This window comes from Taudactylus pleione, unplaced genomic scaffold, assembly GCF_031769625.1.
Source record: "Taudactylus pleione unplaced genomic scaffold, aTauple2 ptg000117l, whole genome shotgun sequence".
Taxonomy (NCBI): Eukaryota; Metazoa; Chordata; class Amphibia; order Anura; family Myobatrachidae; genus Taudactylus; species Taudactylus pleione.
The window spans coordinates 22540135-22560412 of NW_028284519.1; the positions used below are offsets into that span (position 1 = coordinate 22540135).

At 48.0% G+C, this 20278-nt stretch overlaps 1 protein-coding gene across 8 annotated transcripts in view; it reads left to right on the forward strand.

Moving 5' to 3' along the window:
• SLC12A3 (solute carrier family 12 member 3) overlaps window positions 1-20278 on the forward strand; it is a 111013-nt gene that overhangs the window by 63667 nt on the left and 27068 nt on the right. For all 8 annotated transcript variants that reach the window (XM_088471920.1, XM_088471921.1, XM_088471927.1 and 5 more), the window contains one exon: window positions 18799-18881. In XM_088471920.1, coding sequence (XP_088328046.1) covers window positions 18799-18881 — 83 coding nt within the window. The remainder of the gene's footprint in view (window positions 1-18798; window positions 18882-20278) is intronic.

The window sequence follows — 20278 nt, forward strand, 5'->3', positions numbered from 1 at the left end:
TTCCTCAGCCGTTACGATGTGCATCCCGGGGAATGGTCGCTTCATCCAGAGGTATTCCAACTACTCGTGGACAAGTGGGGGCTGCCAGAGCTGGACCTGATGGCGTCCCGTTACAATCACAAGCTGCCTGTGTACGGGTCAAGGACAAGGGACGCAGGCGCAAGTCTGATAGACGCGCTGTCGGTGAAATGGCTGTTTCAACTGGCTTACTTGTTCCCTCCGATATCTCTGCTGCCTCGGGTCCTGCGCAAGTTCAAACAGGACGGAGGCACACTGATCCTGGTGGCCCCAGCGTGGCCCAGAAGGCCGTGGTACTCCGATCTGCGGAGCCTGTCCATCGACGCTCCGTACCTCCTACCTCAACAGCGGGACCTGTTGTCTCAGGGGCCCTGTCTTCACCCGGATCTGGGTCGACTATCTTTGACGGCGTGGCTCTTGAGACAGCCGTCCTGAGGTCTCGGGGCTTTTCTAGCTCCGTTATTACCACCATGCTGAGGGCGCGCAAGCCTGCTTCCGCGAGGATCTATCACAGAGTGTGGCACACTTACTTTCAGTGGTGCGAGGCCAGAAACTATGATCCCCAGGTGTTCCGAGTTTCGCGTATTCTGGCTTTCCTTCAGTCCGGTTTGGACTTAGGATTACGTCTTTCTTCACTGAAGGTACACGTGTCTGGTCTGTCGGTGTGGTTCCAGCGCAGGATCGCTGCTATGCCGGACGTACACACCTTTTTCCACAAAGGGAGGCTGGTGTTTTGAGAATCCAGCCTCCCTTTGTGCCACCTGTGGCCCCGTGGGATTTGGCGGTGGTTCTTAGGGCCTTACAGGGTCCTCCTTTTGAGCCCTTGGAGTCAGTGGAGCTCAAGTGGCTAACTTTTAAAACTGTTTTCCTCTTGGCAATTGCTTCTGCCAGGAGGGTTTCAGATTTGGGGGCGCTTTCTTGTCGTCCCCCTTTTCTGATTTTTCATCAGGACAGAGCGGTGCTTCGCACTCGTCCTGATTTCCTGCCTAAGGTGGTTTCCAGGTTCCACATTAATCAGGAAATTGTTGTACCAGCCTTTCAGTCACCTGATCTTTCGGCTGGGGAGACTTCCTTAGACGTTGTAAGGGCACTCCAGGTTTATGTGGACCGGACTAGTTCTGTGAGGAAGTCGGATTCTTTGTTTATCCTCTTTGGTTTTCACAAGAGGGGTTGGCCTGCCAACAAACAGACTCTAGCCCGTTGGCTTCGTTCTGTTATTATTGAGGCTTATATGCAGGAGGGTTTACCTGTTCCAGCCTCTGTTAAGGCTCATTCCACTCGGTCCGTGGGCCCTTCTTGGGCTGCTAGCCGTGGCGCCTCTGCTGTTCAGCTCTGTAAGGCGGCCACCTGGTCTTCCATTCAGACCTTTTTGAGGTTCTATGCGTTTGACACCTTTGCCTCTCAGGATGCATCCTTTGGGCGCCGGGTTCTCCTATCAGCACAGGAGCGTCCCCGCCCTTATTTGGACTGCTTTGGGACATCCCCAAGGTCACCCTGTGGACCCCTATGGACCCTGAAGTAGAAAACAAGAGATATGGTAAGAACTTACCTTTGTTATCTCTGTTTCTACGAAGTCCACAGGGCACCCGCCCTGACGCACCTGGCTTCATATGGGCTCTGTGACTGGTCACCGGTTTTCCGTCTCCCATTTCTGTGAGTATGGTTCTTGTGTGTTCCAGTCTTCCTTCTCTCTGTTTCGTCTCCTCCTCCGGCCTGGGCTGCTTACCAACTGAGGTGCCTGTGGCTCGGGGGCGGGGTATAGGGGAGGTTGGACCCAAGTGCATCCTGGGAGCAGCTGAAAGCTTTAACTCCGTGGTGCCCGAGGATCCAGGATCCAGCTATACCCCAAGGTCACCCTGTGGACCCTATGGACTTCGTAGAAACAGAGATAACAAAGGTAAGTTCTTACCATATCTCTTGTTTTTTGCTGGAGAGTAGTGAACTTTGTGGGTTACACCAGCCTTTAAGAAATGAGCCAGCCGGCCCTTTACTTATGGAACACAGGCGCACGCTTGGCGCTGCTCCTTTGTTGATGCACGTGCGGCTACTGCGCACACAATTCACAAACACAGAAAATAATTTTTTTTTTGGTTTGGACTGGAGTGTACTTTGGGGGTTACAGCACCCTTTAACGGTCAAGCCAGCCGGCCCTTTACTTATGACACAGGCGCACGCTTGGCACTACTTTGTTGATGCACGTGCGGCTACTGCGCACACAATTCACAAACACAGAAAATAATTTTTTTTTTGGTTTGGACTGGAGTGTACTTTGGGGGTTACAGCACCCTTTAACGGTCAAGCCAGCCGGCCCTTTACTTATGACACAGGCGCACGCTTGGCACTACTTTGTTGATGCACGTGCGGCTACTGCGCACACAATTCACAAACACAGAAAATATATATTTTTTTGGTTTGGACTGGAGTGTACTTTGGGGGTTACAGCACCCTTTAACGGTCAAGCCAGCCGGCCCTTTACTTATGACACAGGCGCACGCTTGGCACTACTTTGTTGATGCACGTGCGGCTACTGCGCACACAATTCACAAACACAGAAAATAATTTTTTTTTTGGTTTGGACTGGAGTGTACTTTGGGGGTTACAGCACCCTTTAACGGTCAAGCCAGCCGGCCCTTTACTTATGACACAGGCGCACGCTTGGCACTACTTTGTTGATGCACGTGCGGCTACTGCGCACACAATTCACAAACACAAAAAAATATAATTTTTTTAGCACTTGGGGGGAGCACCCCTGATGGACAGAGCACCCCCTGGACAACACTACAGCACCCCTTTAGGACTGGGACACTGCACAGGACTTTGGAGTGGACACAGCCCCTATGGACAACTGACTGCACAACACAGTCCAGCCAGCCCCTATGGACTTTGAAGTAGTGGACACAGCCCCTATTAACAACAGCAGCACAGCACAACACAGCCAGCCCCTATGGACTTTGAAGTAGTGGACAACAGCAGCACAGCGCAGCACAGCACAACACTACTCTGCACTACACTACACTACACAGCCCAGCCAGCCCTAACTCCCACCCTCCCTCTTCACTGTCCACAGCCGAGTGAGAAAATGGCGCCGACGCGGGTACCTTATATAGGATCCAAAACCCGCGAGACTCGGAAGGCGGGAAGATGACGTTTTGCCTCGATTTCAGAATCCGAGTCAGGCGGGAAAAGTCGAGCCTGACTCGGATCGGGGGGGTTCGGATTTCATAAATCCGAACCCGCTCACCCCTACTTTAAAGTAATAGGGGTGTGTTCCTTACACTCATTCAGTGGTGGCTCCAGAGGTGGGGCTGAAGCACAGACTAAAATTCAAATAGGGGAACCACACCAACTGCCAGTGAGTACTGGCCAGTGATGTTTAGCAGTATTTGGAAGCAGTGGCGTAAGTTCATGCCAGGTACCCGGAGGCAAAGTAGATGGTGATACCCCCCCCTCCACCGGCTTGCTCCATCCCCCCACCCCTCCCTGTGTTTCTCGCCTCCAGCCAGCCCCAGTGTCTCTCCTGCCAGCCCCCATTGTATCTCCAGCAGGCCCCCACTGTCTCACCAGCCAACCCCTACATCCCTCCAGCTCCATTTACCTTCCCCCTTGGTATTCCCATTACTAAAGAAAACAATAAAACACATTAGCCTCATAATAAAAAAAAACATACACATTGGCCCCTTAAGAAAACAATAAAACACATTAGCTCCCACAGGAAAATAATACAAACATATATTTCCCTAGGGCTGGGGGGTGTGGTGGTTTAGTGGGTAGGGTATGTCCCTGGGCTGGGGGATACTGTATGTCTACGGAGCCAGGATATAATCCAGAGGCCAGGGGGTAGGGTGGGTTACGAGTATGTTCCAGAGGCGGGGATGGTAGTTAGGGTGGGTACTGTATTGTGAGGCCAGGTGGTAAGGCTGGTTAGCCAATCGCCCCAACCGGAACCAGCACCTGAAACATGAGCTTCATACACTCCGCTGCTGCTGGGGTCAGAACAGGAGTAGTAATAGTATTGGGATGCAGGGTGGGAGTAGTAGTGGAAAGTGGAGACAGTATGGGGGTAGTAGTGGAAGCAGGGAGTTAGATGGGAGTAGTAGTGCAGATCAGTGGCATGATGGGAGTAGTAGTGCAGATGTGGGAGCAGAATGAGGTGCCGTCTCTCTCTCAGTGCTGACAGCACACAGCCAGAGTGATTGTATTAGGTAAGTCCCTGCCACTCATTCCTGATGCTCCTCTGGCTCCTACTCCGTCCCACAGCTACACACACCTCTCTCTCTCATCCCCGCGTGGTCCACCTTGTCTTCGGCCCCGAACATCCCACAGAGACAGGCCGCCGGAGGCTGACGGAGAGGATGCTACACAGTGATGGTAGCTCAGAATCTTACTTGTGCATTGCAGCTGAAGTGGGTGCCGGGATCTCAGAATCTAGTGGATAGGTCAGGAGCCGGTATGTCTGGATCTATGCAGCGGTCAGACATAGGCACAGGTGTGATCGCCCGGCGTCATATGCTGCTGTTGTTCAATCAAATGCCGAGACATCAGACCTGGCGCTCTATGGTCTGATGCCGGTGTATCCACGCTCGTTCACTTCAGTGTCGAACCAGCAGGGAGTAGAAGAGGAGCTCACTGCTGCCCCCCCTGACAGGTGGCGACCAGAGGCCAGTGACTCCACTGCCTTCGGGAGTTCCGCCACTGTTTGGAAGGGCAGTTGGTGTGGCTCCCCTATTTGAATTTTGGACTGTGCTGCAGCCCCACCTCTGGAGCCAGACACTCATTGGTTCAGCAGCCATATGGCAATGGTTATAAGACCTACATCTGTCTATTGTGTCTTACCTCTCTCTTAATTCACATTTTTCAATCCACTGCAAAATAATCTTAGGACCTATTTTTGGTTGGAGGTAGAGATCCATCGTCTATGTTTTTTTTTTTTTTTTTTAGTCAATTAATAGGCAAAGACTTGTCCTCCGTGCTAGATACATATACTGTATGCGATTCTTACTAGCTCAACTTACGTAATATGTCATTCATACTCCCATCACATGTTTGTTACAGCTAAATAGAGTGCATAACTCCCAAAAAATGTTATCATTAAATTTGTATTGAATATATGCAAAAAAAAATTATAGGAGACAACAAGGGGGTAAACAAAAACATAAAGGGGGATAGGAGAGACAGGTCATCCACAGGCGCCAAACAAACAATAAACCAGAAATTACTAAGTATATTGATCAGGTGTCTGAATATACAATCAGAGTTTCATTTACATTGAAAGGGGGGGAGAAGCATGTGCAGGGGGGGAGCACACTTTCTCTCTGTGACATATATGTGCCATGGAAGCCACCTCATAATAGGAGAAGAAGGGTTTGTAGAGTAAGGAATCTCTCTAGTCTCAATTTCAAAGTGGAGAAAGGCCGATACTAAAATGTGACCAAGGACATAACGGATAGATTTAGGAATGATAGGCGGATGCCAATGTAGAAGGATTAAAGAGGGGTCTGGGGTTAAGGTGAGGCCTAACACATCATGTATAAGGGTAAGCACTTCCATCCAAAAAGGGCGTAATACAGGATATTCCCAAAAAACATGGAAAATAGAACCGTCAGAATGGCAGAGACACCAGCTAAATTTGGAAGTTGCAGGCCATATCCTATGGAGTTTCGAGGGAGTCAAGTTCAATCTATTTAAGAGCTTGACATGCATTTCAGTATGATAGGTGCATTTAGAGAGGGTGAAGGAAGAAAGCTGAATAGGTTCCGAGTGTTTAATGGTCAAATATTTTATTTTTAATGATTACTCTACCCATGCATATTTGGTGACCGATCAGGCATAGAAGCATTGTTGGAATTATAGGAGGTGAGGTGGGCCCAGTGTAAAGGTACAACTATTTGTCCGGCCCCCTTAACAATAACATTGTCAATAAGATATTCTGGTGATGTTATTAAAAAGTATTATGCGTAAATATTCCCAGCACCACAAATGTGATAAACACACTGTAATGCCCCCAGTTCACATTATGCCACACAGAAATCTAGTTCACTTATAGTATGCCACAGTTCCCCCACAGTATATAAATGTGCTATTAATGCTGATGACAAACCAATAATATACAATGTTACATTATTATTTTATTTGTAAGGCGCCACAAATGGTCCGTAGCACTGTACATATGGGTGAACAGAGAATATATTAAACAATGTACAGACAATAAGGAATAATACATCATTCCACAACACAAAATTCTACAGTGATCAACTACAAGAAAATGACAGGGTAAAAATTGAGAGAATTGCAAATCCAGCTATTGACAAGACATTGAGCATCAGTGATAAGTAGCACCCAGATGAGGTAGGCCAGTACTCACTATTGTCGGCTTGAGAACCAGTGCTACAGGGGTCCAGTGTTAGGAAGAAAAACACAAGGGTAGAGGGTCCTGCTGGTGAGAGCTTATATCCTAGAGCAAAGGGGCAAACACAAATAGGGTGGCAAGAAAGGAGGAGTAAAGATGTTTGCAGAGATGAGTTAGGAGGGCTGATAGACTTGAAAGAAGAGGTGAGTTTTGAGGGTACGTTTGAAGCCTTGGTGACTAGTGTGTAATCTAATAAGACATGGGAATGTGTTCCACAGGTCAGCAGTAAAATCCTAGAGGTGGGAGAGCAAAGAGGTTATCAATGTTGTCTTTGGCAGACTGGAGATGGATGGGATTAAGTGTAGGTAGAAATGAGCAGCACTGGATTATAGGCGGGGCAGTCGCCCAGCAGTCTCCACACATTGGGGCCCCCACACTGCTGAAACATTCTGGGCCACTCTGGAACCTCTTTGGCCGGCTCCCGGCAGTAGTAACAGCACACTTAGGCAATGATGGACCGTGGCTGACGTTGGAAGCCCGCCCCTATGCTAATATAATGCCGTGATTCACGAGTGAGTGGGTAGGGGTGGAGCCTAATGCTGTGAAGTACCCGCCCCCATCAGAAGAAGCCTGCCCTGATGCTGCAATAGGTAGTGTGTGTGCTGTCTCCCCCTCCTTCCCTTTCTCTTTCCCTCTCTCTCCCCAGCCCTCTCTTTCTCTCTGTCCCTCCTCCCTCCATCTCTCTCCCTCTCTGTCACCCTCACCATTTCTTTCTCTCTGTCTCCTTCCTTGTCCCTTCTTCCCTCTCTCCCTCTCTCTCTCTCTCTCTCTCTCTCTCTCTCTCTCTCTCTCTCCCTTTCCCACCCCCCCCACCATTTCTACATGCCCCTCTCTGTCCCCCCTTTCCCTCTATCTCCCTCATGACTTTTCTACCTCCCTGTCTCCCTCCCTTTCTCTTTCTGTCTTTCTCTCCCTCCCTCCCTCTTTCTCTCTCTTCCCCTCCCTCCATCCCTCTCTCTGTCCCTTCCATCTCTCCCCCTCTCTGCCTCTTTATCCCTCTCTTCCTCTATCTTGCTCCCTATCCCTCTCTGTCTCACTCTATCCCTTTCTCTCTCTCCGTCTACCTCCTTGATCCTTCTTCTCTCTCCCTCCTTCTCTCTTTCTCTCTAAACCCTCACTCAAAATCCTGTGTTTGCTCCTGGCAGTGTACTAGATCATGTTCACTATGCTGCCAGGAGTTGGTTACCAGCAGTGCCGTGGACATGATGTAGTATGCTGCGACCTTGTTGGTCAGTGGAGAGTCCGGAGACAAGGTAACGGGCATAGTAGTCGCTGCGTGGGCTGTGGCAATTTTATTGATGGGGCCCCCACAACCTTATTTCCCCCGGGACCCCCAGGACCCTTAATCCTGCCCTGGAAATTAGATTGGAGATGTATGGGAGAGAGGAGTGGCTGAGGCCTTTGTAGGTCAGAGTAAAGAGTTTAATCTGTAGGAGACAGTATAGTGATTGGCAGAGAGGGCCAGCTGAGGTAGAGCGCAGAGAGAAGAAAATAAGGCAGGCAGAGGCACATTAGAGGGATTAAAAAGGAGTGAGATGGGACATGGATAGACCAGATACAAACGGAGCTCAGTAATTGAGGTGAGAGATAATAAGGGACTGAATGAAAACTTTTGCTTCCATGGTGAGAGGCCAGATGCTGGAGATGTTGCATAGGCAGGATCAACAGGAATGAGAGAGGGACTAAATATGGGGAGTGAAGGAGAGGGACTGGTCAATAATGACTCCTAAGAAGCAGTCTTGAGGCTGGGTACACAACTGGACGTCTTGTCCACTAACCCATCTATTCACAGACTGAGAGACCAATTGGTAAGCTGATAAACCGAAATCTGTCGCTCAATATGCCTGCGCTGACATCACAACTGGATGGGCATTTAAATTTGCCTGCCTAGTTGAAATGTCAGTGCCGGTGGGTCCCTGCATCAAGTGTACGAGCAGTCAGCAGGTCGCCCATACACACAGCCAGGTGCGCGGATATATCCGCAAGATATATCAGCATCTGTTGTGTTGCAGGACCGATGCGCTATGTCTATGAACAACACTATGTGATATGTCGTTAATTGGCTGATTGAACGACATATCTCATAGTGTGTACCCTGCATGACAGACAAAAGAGATTGTTTTAGGGATGGCCATCGAATGGTGCACCTTTGTCTGTGCCATCTGTGATTTACATCGATGGTGGGAAACCTTTGATGGGAAACTATAAACGGTTTACACCATCGATGAACATCCCAGCTTCTGTGACTCGGTGGGGGCAGGTCAGTCAAGATGCAGAGAAGGTGGCTAAGCGATGCATCAGGGCAGAATTAAGCTCCATAACCCCTGCACCTTGAAAAAAATAAATTGCTGCATTCTTTGCCATTGGTGTCGGGGAACCATTGGATCTCAGCCATTGATTGCAAAGACATCGACAATTGGTGACAAACCATTGATGGTCAATGGTCTTCCCTAGAGTGTTTTGCCTTCAACTAATAGCCTGGAGAGGGGGGGGGGGGAAGGACAGTGATTTATGTTTTAGACATACTGAGCTTCAGATAGCCAATTGGAAACATAGGCAGATGGGAGGGGAGATGGTAAAGGAGGAGAGGAGAGCGTACAGGTGATATTAAAGGCCAATAGAGCTGATGTAATCACCAGGAGAATGGGCTGTAGAGGGAGAAGAACATATTAAGGGCCTGATTCAGAGCCTTACGCAATGCCGATGTTTTCACGGTTGAGTGATTATCGGTGCACATGCGTCAAGGTACATTACCATAGTCTCTAGCCACGCCTATTTATTCGCAATGCGTCTGACAGTAACAGAGCGTTTGGGGAAGGTAAAACGGAGTTTCGGCTAAAAATACAGGCCAGTTGCGACTGTTTCGGGGGGTGCGTCTGCGACCCTGTACGCAAGAAATATGGCTCCGACGTCTCAGTTCCCATGGCCATTTGGTGCAACCATAGGGTAAGCTCAGGATTGCTAGCATCGAGGGATCTGCAGCCGATGCTATGTCTTTGTACACAGATTCTTGGATTTGCAAAGATGCTGCTGGGCGTCAGGATAAAAATATCCTGGCAGCTGCAACATTTGCATATTTTCGCACAGCAGCTGCCTACGGGATCACCGCTGCGGTGTCATTAGTCTACATCTCTCAATTAGATAGATCTCTGGCAGTAAATTTATCTGACTTCTAAAATGATTAAAGTTTTTCTTTTGTAATCCTGACCCCACACGTGCAGAATCGGTGGCTGGTTTGAATAGTTTCATGTAAGTCTTATGACATGTGCACAGATATGGCTGCAGTGACCGATTGTTGTGAATAATCAATATCTGATTAGTTCAGATTTAATTGAGCTTAGCCAATTACCCACACTGAAGGTTATAGAACCAGGTTGAACTTACTTTGTGATCCTGTCTTTTGGCCTCATTGCAAAATTACCATATATGTTCGATTTGGCACTATGGGGTCTATTCATGTTAATGATCGTGGTCCGAATATCCTGATAATTCACATTCTATCTCGCCGCGGCTACCAGAGCAATTCATCATTGCTCCGGCGTGGAGACAGCTGATGTGAAATCAGCTGTCCCTGCAAGTGGCTTCACTGCTCCTTTTCGGAGCAGTGATGGGACTGTGCATGCGCGACATACAGGAGCTTGATGAATTCTGTCCCCATACTAGTGTATGGGGACAGCGGACCATTCCACAAAAGGAAGGTAAGTAGGAGATATCTGTGATACTAGTGTATGGGGACAGCAGACCATTCCACAAAAGGAAGGTAAGTAGGAGATATCTGTGATACTAGTGTATGGGGACAGCGGACCATTCCACAAAAGGAAGGTAAGTAGGAGATATCTGTGATACTAGTGTATGGGGACAGCAGACCATTCCACAAAAGGAAGGTAAGTAGGAGATATCTGTGATACTAGTGTATGGGGACAGCAGACCATTCCACAAAAGGAAGGTAACTAGGAGATATCTGTGATACTAGTGTATGGGGACAGCAGACCATTCCACAAAAGGTATGTAAGTAGGAGATATCTGTGATATCTCCTGCTTTACCTATTTGATGAGTGGCCCAATAGCTTAATTTTTACAATTGCTGGTGCAAATGTGCATTTTCACCTGCTTTTGTAAAAATTAAGTGATGATGAGTAGGCCCCTATATGTGGGACCAGAATGCAACATTTGGTACTCTGGTCAAATGAGCAGAACAACACACACAGGAATCCATTGAGCCCTTTGTTAAAACTCTAAATCTTTGTCCCTAAAATAAGTTAGTTACACTGGTATAATAAGGCGTCCATAACTTTATTGCAATTAAAGACAATATAACAACTTACAACTAACTTATACTAAAATAAAGACACGGACACAGACTGCTTTGGTTAAATGGTCATAACTTGCTTTTATTGAAGGTATGACACTGAGCTTTTAATTTACTTTTGGGAGGCAAAGAATGTTGTACAAACACTCAGCTCCAGCCATATGTTACTTAAGCCAATATTAGGGAGCGACTGATACTCCCTCCCTGTGGCCATTGTAAGCTGAGCTGTGAAGACTCACAACCCCCTATAATACTGCATAGTATGAGCGTGTCTGCAGAGACGGATGCCCAAAGTCCTCCCGCTGAGGTAGGCCATTCTATGACCCTTCAAAGGATATGTGCTCTACAACGTTTTCTTACACCTTATGTGGACGCTAATTTGTAGCACCTTCTCAAAACCGCCAGGTTCAAAGAACCGCAGCCTGCCACCCAAAGCAAAACACTAGACCGCATCCAAAAAGAAAAACAGCATCCAAAAACATACCTACCCTCACTCTGCCCAATGTACCCCATCAGGGCGAAAAACTTGAGCCTGTTCCAACCGCAAACTTGGGTGCCGCACCACCAGACCCGAAGACAAAACGAGAAACAGCCTTATTTATCTTCCTGCGAGCCTTATCCAAGGCCAAAAGGTCTCTAGAAACCCTCCATACATGGTGAAGGACAATTTCTGACCACCCCAAGCACACCTCAGGCTACCGCAACCATAGGGCGGCCAAGTCAACCCTCATCTGCAAGATCAGATCAATACCCTCAAGTGCCCAATATCATTGCCTCCAAGGTGAATCGCCAACCATGACAGGCGCCCACAGCTCTTCTTATGATGAAACAGAAGGTCCAAAAGAGCCGACCAATGCATACCTCGGACCCCAAACCACCAATCCTGATGACCACCTAATAACAGGAACGCCCTTTTTACCAGCCCATGCTTCTCAGCCCAATAAATAAATAAATGGCCCACAAGCCACACTTGCTCAGAAGACACGGACAAAGCTGTAAAAGAACAAATAGAATGAAAATGTTGCAGTAATTGGAATCGGCATGAACCGGCAGTGCCTGGCCGACAGATGAGCAGAGCCTGGCAGCGGAAGCCCGACAGCGCTGGAAATCCCGATCATCCTAAGGTAAGTGTATACTAACCTAACCCTCCTTAGGGGTGCTTAACCCTAACCTCCCCCCCAAGTGCCTAACCCTAATCCCCCCTCTTTCCCCCTGCCTAAACCTAAGTCCCCTGGGAGGGTGCCTAACCCTGAGTCCCCCCCGGGGGTGCCTAACCTTAACCCTCCCTCCCCCTAGCCTAACTCTAACCCTCCCGGGGAGTTGCCTAACCGTAAGTCTCCCCCGGGTGCCCTAAACCTAATCCTCCCCCCCCCCCCCCCGCGGCTGTCTGCTCGCGGCGCCCGGCATCCCTTCGGTCGGGATGCCGGGCGCCGGTCTCCCGGCATCGGGAAAATGTCAGGCGTCTACTTCTAGATGCCCGGCATTTCACCCTCACCGGGCTATGACAGTCGGGAAGCCGGCTGCCGGTGTTAATGCAGCCGGTTTCCTGATTGTATACCCAGTAATCAGAAGATATATAAGAAAAAGGATAGAGTGGTAACCAAGAAGGAGAATGTTAGTAGCAATACCCAAGCGAAGGAGAAAATCTAAAAACCTCCCATGCACCGTGAATAATAAGCCAATTGAATTGAGGCCCTTTTGGAGGAAAAATTAAAAAAAATCCCTTCACACCCTCAATTTTTGAATGCTAGCCATTCAAACAGCTCTTAAGCACAGCAGCTAACTGGAACTAGTCAAGGGGGTCTGCATGCAATAACCATTACGGGCCGACTGACGGGCGCAGACCCTCATATAAACCAGCCAAGCACAAAAGGCAATCTCCGTATTAGGATGAGGCTTGATGGTAACCCAATGCCTAACTAAACAGCTTTAGAAGGGGGGAATTTTGCACAGGACAGCCCCAGCCTGAAGTACCACATGCTTAAGTAATAGACCGGAGTCAGCAGACCCCCACCAGATGCCACAAGCTTGCTAATCCGAAACGCACCAAAGAAACCCAGCACAGTTAATTGGAACAAAACAGATTCAAAGTCAGAAGAAGCAATCAATGAAACCACCCCTACCAGACGCAGCAGCAGTGCCGCATTAACTGGGCAGTGAAAATCATCTACAATGGAGCTGTCTAACTCTATAGCCCAACCCTTAAGAAGGCGAGAGAAAAAGCAATACCCGCTAGGGCGGAAGCCATGGCTGCCTTAGATCGGCCCCTCTGACATTGGCCCCAAACATACTCAATCAAGTGCTGATCCAACGACTCATCCGCAGAAAGAAACTTAACCCAATAAGTTTCCCAGTCGCGTCACGCTGCCTTGTAAACCCCGCAAAGTAGGCTGAGCCCGGGACCCCCGGGCCAGACCAACTAGTCTGACTCGACAATCTGCCAGACAGAAGACCGACAAGTCATCCCAATCAGATTGGCCTCAGGGGCCAACATCCGAAGCCTATTAAATTGAAAACGGGATAGGGAATCCACTATCCCATTCTCAATATCCGGCACGTTTCACACCCTAAAATAATAATCGCCTGCAAACACTTCAAAACCAAGGACCTCAACAGACGAAGCCATAGGGGAAGAGGAACGCTAATTATTAATAGTGTGCTCTACTCCCAGGCCGTCACACCAAAAATGAATTCCTGTCAAACAACAGCCACAAATCAACAGCCACTATTTATTGGAAAAAGTTCCAATAACAGCAGTTTGGACTGAAAGCCACACGATATCCATGAGACATGCCATGGAGCAGCGCACCAGTCCCCTTGAAAGAATGCTCTGAAGTCAGTTGAACCAGCAGCATCGATGAACAACTGCAACTTGGCATTGTCAACCGGCTGCAAGGGCAAATCAACTCCAAATTAAAATCAACCATAATTGAAGCCCACCCACGTAAATCAACCAAAAATTTCCCTGAATAGGCGAGCACTGAAATGTGGGTTGGAGACCCCCGCAATAGCATGCTCTAGCTTACAGAAAAAAAACCCGCCCCATCGGAATAGTCCAGCAAGAAATATTAAATGCAACCTAGGACCGACTGCCCTGACACAATTTAAACCTCCAGGAAGCCAAACAACACTGAATCTGCCCTAGCAAACCGCTGCACTTTATCAGCCGGCAACCGGCTGCACCCATCAACTGTATCCACTTCAATTCCAAGGTAAGACAAGAGGAAGTCGGGCCTTCCGTTTTGTCCAAGGCAACCGGCAATCCGAGCCCCGGAAAAGCGGCCTGCGCAGAAAATAAAACCTCCCCACAAACTGCGCCATCTGATGACCCGACAAAACAAAAAGTCATCCCAATAATGTGCAATGCCCACATGGCCCAAACCAGCCTGGATACACCAATGCAAGAAAGAGTTAATCTGTTCAAAATACGCACATGAGATAGCGCAGTCCAAGGGGAAGCACCTGTCAACAAAAATTGGCCATCTAACTGAAAATCCATAAAACGTGGTAACCCAGGGTACAAAGGCAGCAGGTGAAAAGTGGATTCAACAACCAATTTTGCCCTAAAAAACCCCAGGACCAAACCGTTTGTCATAGCCTATCGAATAACTTATACTGAATCAGGCAAAGCAAGTGGCGGATTACATCAATCACAGAGCCCCTATGAGGACACGACAAATGCTGGATAAACGAGATTGGCCCTGGACCTTCTCGGGAACAACACCGAGATAGGAAATGCACAGGTACTGAAAAGGGCCGGACATACGGCCCATAGCCACTAAACAAACACTTTCTGTCATACCGCATGGGAGAGCTCTCTGTACGAACGCAAATTCAGGGTGGTGGTGACCACATGTAATGCGCCAGCTACAGGTAACCATAAACCCGCACCAAAACCCTCTAGCAAATATCAGGAATCTTCCCACAAAGGATACCAGCCCAACCATTAGACAAATCATCTAATACCACCGGAGAATAGGCCTTATTTGTCAACTCAGGGAAGATCACTCCTGCCCCCTGAACCGCCCTTTGATCCTGACTAACAATCTTTGGCAGGGTGACCGCCATTACAAATTTGTAATGGCGGAATAGCGAAAAATGACACCCAGCCACCCTAGAACACAGAGAATCGTTATAAACACAACACTTCCCCTTGGCGAGCACATGCATGCCCGCACTAGAAGAAGGGTTAGGCTCCCTTCCCTGCGCCCCATCCACAGGCAAGTTAGCCTCCTATGTGACTACTAACCAAACCTCTACATCCATACGATCCAGTAGCATAACCAGCTGACCGTCCTGCTTCTGACGAAACTACTCTCCATACAAAACCCTTGGACTAATGAAAATATTATGCACCAAATGACTATATTTATTTACATGACGGTGAGCCGAAGGGCGAGTTTTGAGATAGCAGACTGGAAAAACCAGTATGACACTGAGCCAGTGATGATAGCTACGTTAAGAATCTTGCCTGCCCCCCTCCGTCTTCTTGGCCTTATCTTAAGGAATTTTCCATGTCATCCGTTAGCGAAAAAATATCTCCAAATGTTTTTTCTTGTGAGTCTTAACCCTAACACGCTTACCTAAGCCCCTTTCCACTTGCCAAAGTAGCTAAGTGAACCATACCAGGATCCTCAACTGATGCAGCAGAAGCAACTGGAATTTCAAAGTGCACTGACATTTAGCTGCCATCTTAACTAGATGCCGCGTAACCAGCTTAGCCATCTTACGCGGGGCGCACAGGCAATCCTGTCGATGAGCTACTACCACTAGACCCCTAAGAGTCAGTATCACATATCAAAGGACCTGCTACAGCGCTTCCACTGGAGACCCCAACACCGTCCGACATCATCATGGGAACACTAGGTGAAACACTACATTGAGACACAAATAAGGGTACATCATGGGACACCTCAGATGAGGGACCTGAAACCGGAACTGGAGGAAGGGCAGGAACAGGAGGAGAAGTAGCAGCAGGAGAAGGGGGGGTGGCCAAAAACACCCCATGGAGGAGAAGGCAATGGTGGGTGCGGAATCGCCCCACCTGCACCATGAACTGTTGAGGTCAAGACAGGGTGGGAGGCGAAAACCAGGGAAAAATTGCACAGGTTAAGTAGAGAAAGGGTAAGGTTGAGGGAAAGAAGGTTGCCAGTAAAGGAACTGAGCCCCGGGCAAGGAAGGGAAAATGGGATGAGCACCTTGGCCAAGAAAAAAAAGAGGGGTGGTAAACAGGAGAAAAACCTTGGGAGGGCGAGGCTGTGAGGGCAAAAGAAGAGAAGAAGAGGGCGCGGCAGAGAAAGACTATGGAATAATAGGGAAAGCGGGTTGCAATGGAGAATGGCAGGCACTGAAGGAGCCTGGTGAGAGAGAGGGGAAACCAGATTCCCACCAGGCACAAAAGGAGGGGTGTAAAATTTAATCACTCAGGAGCAGCAAGGCCCTGCTGCATAGGCAGGTAAAAAGCTGAAAACACAGGGAAGGGGGCAGGGCCAGGAGACAAGATGGCCGTGGTGGCTGAGGCAACCCCAGAGGGGGGTGTGCGGCGGGGGGTATGGAGCCGGGACCCCTGCAGCCGAGTACACAACAATGGGGGGGGCACCCGGCAGATGAGGCAGGAGGAACACTGGTGGGTGCAGGAGCCGGTGAAGCACCGCAAGAGGGGCCCGTGGCCACCGCTGGCGGAGGGAGCTTGTAAATGCGCAGGGGACGAGCGGTGGCCCCGCAGTATACGGGGAATGCTCGCCCGGCGGGGACCGAGGAAAGGATGTACACACAGCAGGGGGCATGGCCGGGCTCCAGGCCAGAGGGAAAGCTTTGGAGTGGAAGGAAAAAGGCAGGGAGGCTGAGGCAGAGGCGGGCAGCCACTGGGAGCTGCGAGGGGGGTTACATGGATCAATGTGGAAGGGGAACAGAGCGCTTAGGGCAAGGCATGAGGGGGGGAGTGAAAGATAAAATGAGGCAAGGAGAAAGAAAGATAGAAAGAATAAAAACAGAAAGTGAAATAAAAGTGACAGTGAACAAACAGACAAGGAGAAAATAAACAGAATAGTGTCACCAGTCACTGTCTAGGATGGCAGCGAAGGACAAACACCGTCCAGAAAGGAAGTTGCTGGGCGTACACCGGCCTTATAAAGCCCACATATAGCCAATCCCAATATCTCACACAAGGTCAGAAACCAACCAACCAAATAAAACCCCCAAACTACTCTGCATAGCAACAGTTGCCCAAATTCTAACCATTTACAAAAAACTAAGGACTCTTATATATCCTTAAGCCTATTCAGCTTTCGTCTCATCTTAAGCCAGGTGTTAATGTTAAGGGTCACAGCTTATAGAAATGTGTCCCTAAACAGCTGACTGTATGCAAAGTAAATATGAGAAATATATAACATTGCTTGCAGTTTTCCCGAGTGCAGTCCAGTGTAGCTTTTTTCTTGTTCCTACAGTAGTTATGATGTTCAGTTTTGTCATCTTGTCAGTGTCTGGTCATTATGTGGATTTGCTAAACACCTAGCATGACCTGAAAATATCCACAGCCTTTTGTTATTGATATGTACTTTGATAGCAGTGTTCCCCAACTCTAGTCCTTAGGGACACCTAATGCTGTGTACACATTCTAATGACGGATTGGTTAGCAGACCGATCCACCGTCCGCGCACCTGATTAGGTAAGCTATACACCTTTACAAATCGGTCGCTCGATATGTCTGGGATGACATCACAACTAGGTGGGCATTTACATTTATCTGCCCAGTTGAGATGTCAGCATTGGCGGTCCTTGCAGCAATTGTATGGGGCAGTCAGTGAATCGCTGCACACACATACATATGCGCCACTATATCTTTCAGATATATTGGCATCAGCTGCCGGGCTGACCTGATATGTCTGTGAACAACATCGTTCACAGATCCATTGAGTGTACACACCTTCCGATACTCGCAAAATCTATATCGCTCGTGCGGCGATTTGAAGGTCAATCGGAAGGACGCGGAGCCAATAGGATGCAATTCCATTACAATCGTGACATTTGGCCCCGCCCACTCCTGATTGACTTGAGAATCGTTCATTTAGCTGCAAGGGTAGAGATGGCCATCGGTGGTCTTACCTTCAATGGTTTCCATCGATTGTGATTTAGCAAATGGCCATCGATGGTCACCAACTATGCAGTGGATGACCATCAATGGATCATCCATCACCAACCGATGGTCATCCCTGTTCTTTAACTGACTGACCCGAGGGGCTTCTCAGGTGTCAGGGGCGGAGCTATTCTCAATGTCTTGCACCTTGAAATAAAAACAAACATTTGTCATACTTTACCATCGATGGAGGGTACCATCTGGTTCTCCTCCATCAATGGTAAAAGCATACGACATTGGCCATAAACCATCGATGATTATTAAACATCAATGGTCGATTGCCATCCCTATACAAGGGATGCGGGGCTTAATAATATTGTGCCAGCCTGCCAGGTCACGTCCTCATCCCATCTACAGCCTGCAGTCTGCAGATGCTGCAAGGTAAGTGTGTGTGTGTAATGTATGTGTGACGTGTGTGTATATATATATATATATATATAATATATATATGTATGTATGTATGTATGTGTGACATATATGTGAGGTGTATGTGTGTGAATTTATATATATATGTATATATGTAGAGCAGAGAAGGTAGTACTCATTCATAAAAGGCAAGGGCGTGCACAGTCCTAAACAAAACAGAAACCACTAACACTTCCTGAAGCAGCAAAGTGTAAAAACCAGCACTCACGTATAGTAGGTAGAAATGTTCCTTTAGTCACATAGTGATAAGCAGCAGCGCTGCAACAGCCCGACGTCAGTTTCAACAGCATTGTTCGTTTTTCTCAGGGGCACAGTTGAAACTAAACTAAACGTGAGTGCTGGTTTTTACACTATGCTGCTAGTGGTATATATATATATATATATATATATATATATATATATGGGACCCCCCACTTAATAATGATGTTTTCACCTGTACTTTAGTCACCCAGATTTTTAAATTGTTTCTAATCAAGTAAACAAAATGCTGTTTTCTTTTTACAGTGATGCATTTGACTTTAACTATGGCCTGTGTGTGCTTAGGATGAAAGATGGTCTCAATATATCCCGTGTCATGCAGGCTCATAGTAAGTACACTTTGACATCTGTTGACATTGTTTCCTAAGAACACGGCATATGCACAGCAAATCACATTGAGAAGTGCACTGTGTACTTTCCAGTGTTTGGTGATGCTTCTGCAGACTAAAAGTGCACCTAGGTGTGTAGGGACTCAGGGAGGCAGGGAAATCGGAAGAGGTTCACTGTGTAAATGTGTAAACAGCACATCAACATCTAAACTCCCACCACTATGGGCTCTATTTACTACAATCCGCATATTGAATGCGGATTGTAATGTGATATTACCGAGTGAATTCGCATTGCGAATTCAGGCAATATCACAGGGATTTACTATAAATCCCTTGCAGGGACAGAGCTTGTGATAAAGCTCTGTCCCTGTGGATCCCATCCGCACTCTAGTCGCGGTATTTTCGGAAAAAATACCGCGACTAAGAGCCCGCGCATGCACCTACCCACCGTCGCTGCTACCCCCCACCGACGCTAAGCCCCACCCCCCGCGATCGCGGACCCCCTCCCTCCCTTCATTACACTTACCTGCATCCTCCTGGCCTCCGGTGATCTTCTCCGGGCTTCCCGATCAGGTGATCTCCCATACTGCACTGGGACCCAATCACCTGATGACTGGGCAGCAGTGCACTGTGGGAGACCAGCTGACCGGAGAGGAGCCATCACCGGAGGCCTGATCACCGGTCCCAGGAGTCAGGTAAGTAAAAAAAAAATGTTTCAATTTTTTTTTTTTTTCTTTTTACAGTAATCAGCTTGCGGTCTATTTAGACCACACAGCTGATTACTGGTACCGGCTCCCGTCTCTGCTCTCCCCGTTAGAGCAGAGTGGGAGCCCGGTAACTGGGGGAGACCCTGGATAACGCCACCTCCAGGTGGCGTTATTATCACAGGGCTTTCCCCGGTATTTTTTTACAATTTATTTTTAGTAACTATGGTCGGATCACATTTCCCATTACAATTATGGGAAATGCGATCTGCTTTACTAAAAATAAGTGATACTTAGGGTTTGTAGTAGAATTTTACTTATTCTACTCCAATTGCCCTGTAATAACTACAGGTGATACTAAAATAATGTGAAATGGGTGTGAAAACACCCTTTTTCACTTTATTTTAGTAAAAATAATGTTAATAAATAGAGCCCTATAGGAGATCTTTTACTGTTACAATGTTATCTAGGTTATACTCATCTATAGCTTAAATGCAGTGCCATACACCCACCACCGGGGACTGGCCACTGTAGCTGTCCTTGTGGAGTTGTGCCTTCCCTGTGCAACATCTTTCCTGTGATATATTGGGAAAGATGCTCCGCACAGAAATTGCCAAAGTCTAGGGTAGAGGTTCACAAACGCAGTCTTCAAGGCACCCCAACAGTTCAGGTTTTAGAGATATCCATTATAAA